This window comes from Rhinopithecus bieti, unplaced genomic scaffold (genome assembly GCF_001698545.2).
Source record: "Rhinopithecus bieti isolate Rb0 unplaced genomic scaffold, ASM169854v2 repeat_26518, whole genome shotgun sequence".
Taxonomy (NCBI): domain Eukaryota; kingdom Metazoa; phylum Chordata; class Mammalia; order Primates; family Cercopithecidae; genus Rhinopithecus; species Rhinopithecus bieti.
Genome location: NW_016838395.1, coordinates 1 through 2,004, shown reverse-complemented (window position 1 = coordinate 2,004; position 2,004 = coordinate 1). Strand labels below are relative to the sequence as shown.

The window sequence follows — 2,004 nt, the reverse complement described above, 5'->3', positions numbered from 1 at the left end:
GATTCTAGGTGTTTCACTGAAAGTGCTTTGGCACCTTGGCCACCTCCCCACTTTTCATATTGAGTACTCTGAGCCATATAGCCCATGGTGGAACCAGGACAGTCTTCTTCACATGTATCTTTGCCCTTAGTCTGCTGGGTCAGATGGTACTGGATCAGCTTAAGGGCAGAGACAATCAGGTCCTTGGCCAGTGAATCTGTGGAAGCACTGATCTTTTCTCCTTTCTCATCTTTATTGCTGCATGCTTTGGTAGCCACCTTGCATGGGTTTCCTTGCTTTTGGTTCCAGATGGTCAGGCCCTCCTTGAGAATGTGTTCACCGACTTTCTCAGCACTAGTCAGCGACTTGCATGGATCTGATTTCATTTTGCCTTTGTCCCTCCCTTTCATTTCAGCTTTCATGGTGGAGAATTCAAGACTCTGGTTCCTGCATTTGGGATCATGGGACCCAGCTTTTAAAGATGCATATGACAGACTCTGAGACTTAGTCTCCTTCTCCTCACCAATAAGTGCACTGACCAAGCGCTTCAGCATGGCCTCCATGATGTCTGCAGCATTTTGTTTCCATTGGTTGAACAGATTTCTCTTGACAGCTGAGACAAAGTCTGAGTCAGTCATCAGGACCCCAGTAATATTATGCAGGTTCTTCATGCAGGAATCAATCAAATCGGACACAATCTCCTTGGTGTGCCTTAGCAACACCCTCTTCAGGACCACACACGCTGGAACTGGCTTCCCAGAGCTGTGCACTTTCAAGGTCTTCATGACAGAGACCATCATGTCAGATGCCACCTGATTTGCATAAACCATGAGCCCCTTGCTGATGGAATCTGCAAATTCTTTGCTCTCTCTCTGGGACATCTGTTTGTCTCCACTTTTGCTCTTGTTGGATAATTCACTATATAGAAAGCTTTTCTGGCCACCTTCCCTGGACTTCTCCTCAGTGCCACGCATTTCTGCAGCGGTCAGTTCCACAGCTTCATGGGCCATTTCAGAAGCAATCTTGCTCACAGCAGTTTGGGGACTGATTCTCTCTTTGTTCCCAGGGGATGGATAGATTGAATGATGAAGGCATTTGCTTCTACCTTCCAACTTCTCCTTGATTTCCTTATGAGCCATCTGGATTACCAGAGAAGATAGTCGGTTGACGTAGAAGGAAAGGTCATCTATAGAACATTCTCCATCAGGGGAAATGACTGCTCTCTGAGTGCTAGGAGGTTTGGCTGGAGTAGCTGAAGGACTTTGATTATTGTTGGTGTTTTTAGCTGCTGCTATTTCTAGGCGTAGGTTTTGAGGTCTGTTCATCAAATAATCTATGTTCACTTGATCAGCATAGACGCTGTAGCAGTTCTTAGAGGATTCTGTGTGATATTCGCCCTCTGTGTCTTCTACTTTATGTTTACAGGTAGAGGTTGAGGGGCTCAATGCATGTTGGAAACCCAAGGCATACTTCTGGAGATCACTGAGAAGCCAGTTGAGGACACTTACGGGATCAGAGGGAGCTTGTTTGAAAAGGCACACAGATCCCTCCATCTAAAAAAAGAAGACCTATCCATAAGAGTTTGGGTAGGCTATTTCTTTCCCTTATTTTACTTAGAAGATGTATCAGATTAGGGATTTGACCTTTTAGAGTTTGTATGGGAACATAACATCCAGTTATATCCATTAGTACACATTCAAGCAGAAGTGGCAGCAACAAAAGTTCAAAGTATATACATGTGTATACTTAACTATACACAAGTGTTATCAATATATGTCTGCCAACTCATATGAATATGTTGTATCTCAATGGGTCAAAAATGTGTCAGTGTGTCTGTTGTGTGTGTATATATGCATGGAAATATAGCAGTTAACATGTGTGAACATCTCAATAGATGTGAGAATGTGCCATTCTGTATTGTTAGTGTGTGAAAATGCACCTCTGTGTGTGTGTGCATATGTGTGACTGTCTAAGCATGTGTAATAATGTGTTGACATCATTACCTATTGTATATGTCTACTGTAT

At 43.4% G+C, this 2,004-nt stretch overlaps 1 protein-coding gene across 1 annotated transcript; it reads right to left on the bottom strand.

Annotated features, from left to right (window-relative positions):
• Window positions 1-5: 5 nt before the first annotated feature.
• Window positions 6-1,716, bottom strand: AKAP4 (A-kinase anchoring protein 4; the record flags this gene model as incomplete). The annotated part of the gene is made up of 1 exon (XM_017865980.1): window positions 6-1,716. A coding segment is annotated over exon 1 (1,527 nt), but the record flags the coding sequence as incomplete, so codon positions are not given.
• Between the last annotated feature and the right edge of the window lie 288 nt (window positions 1,717-2,004).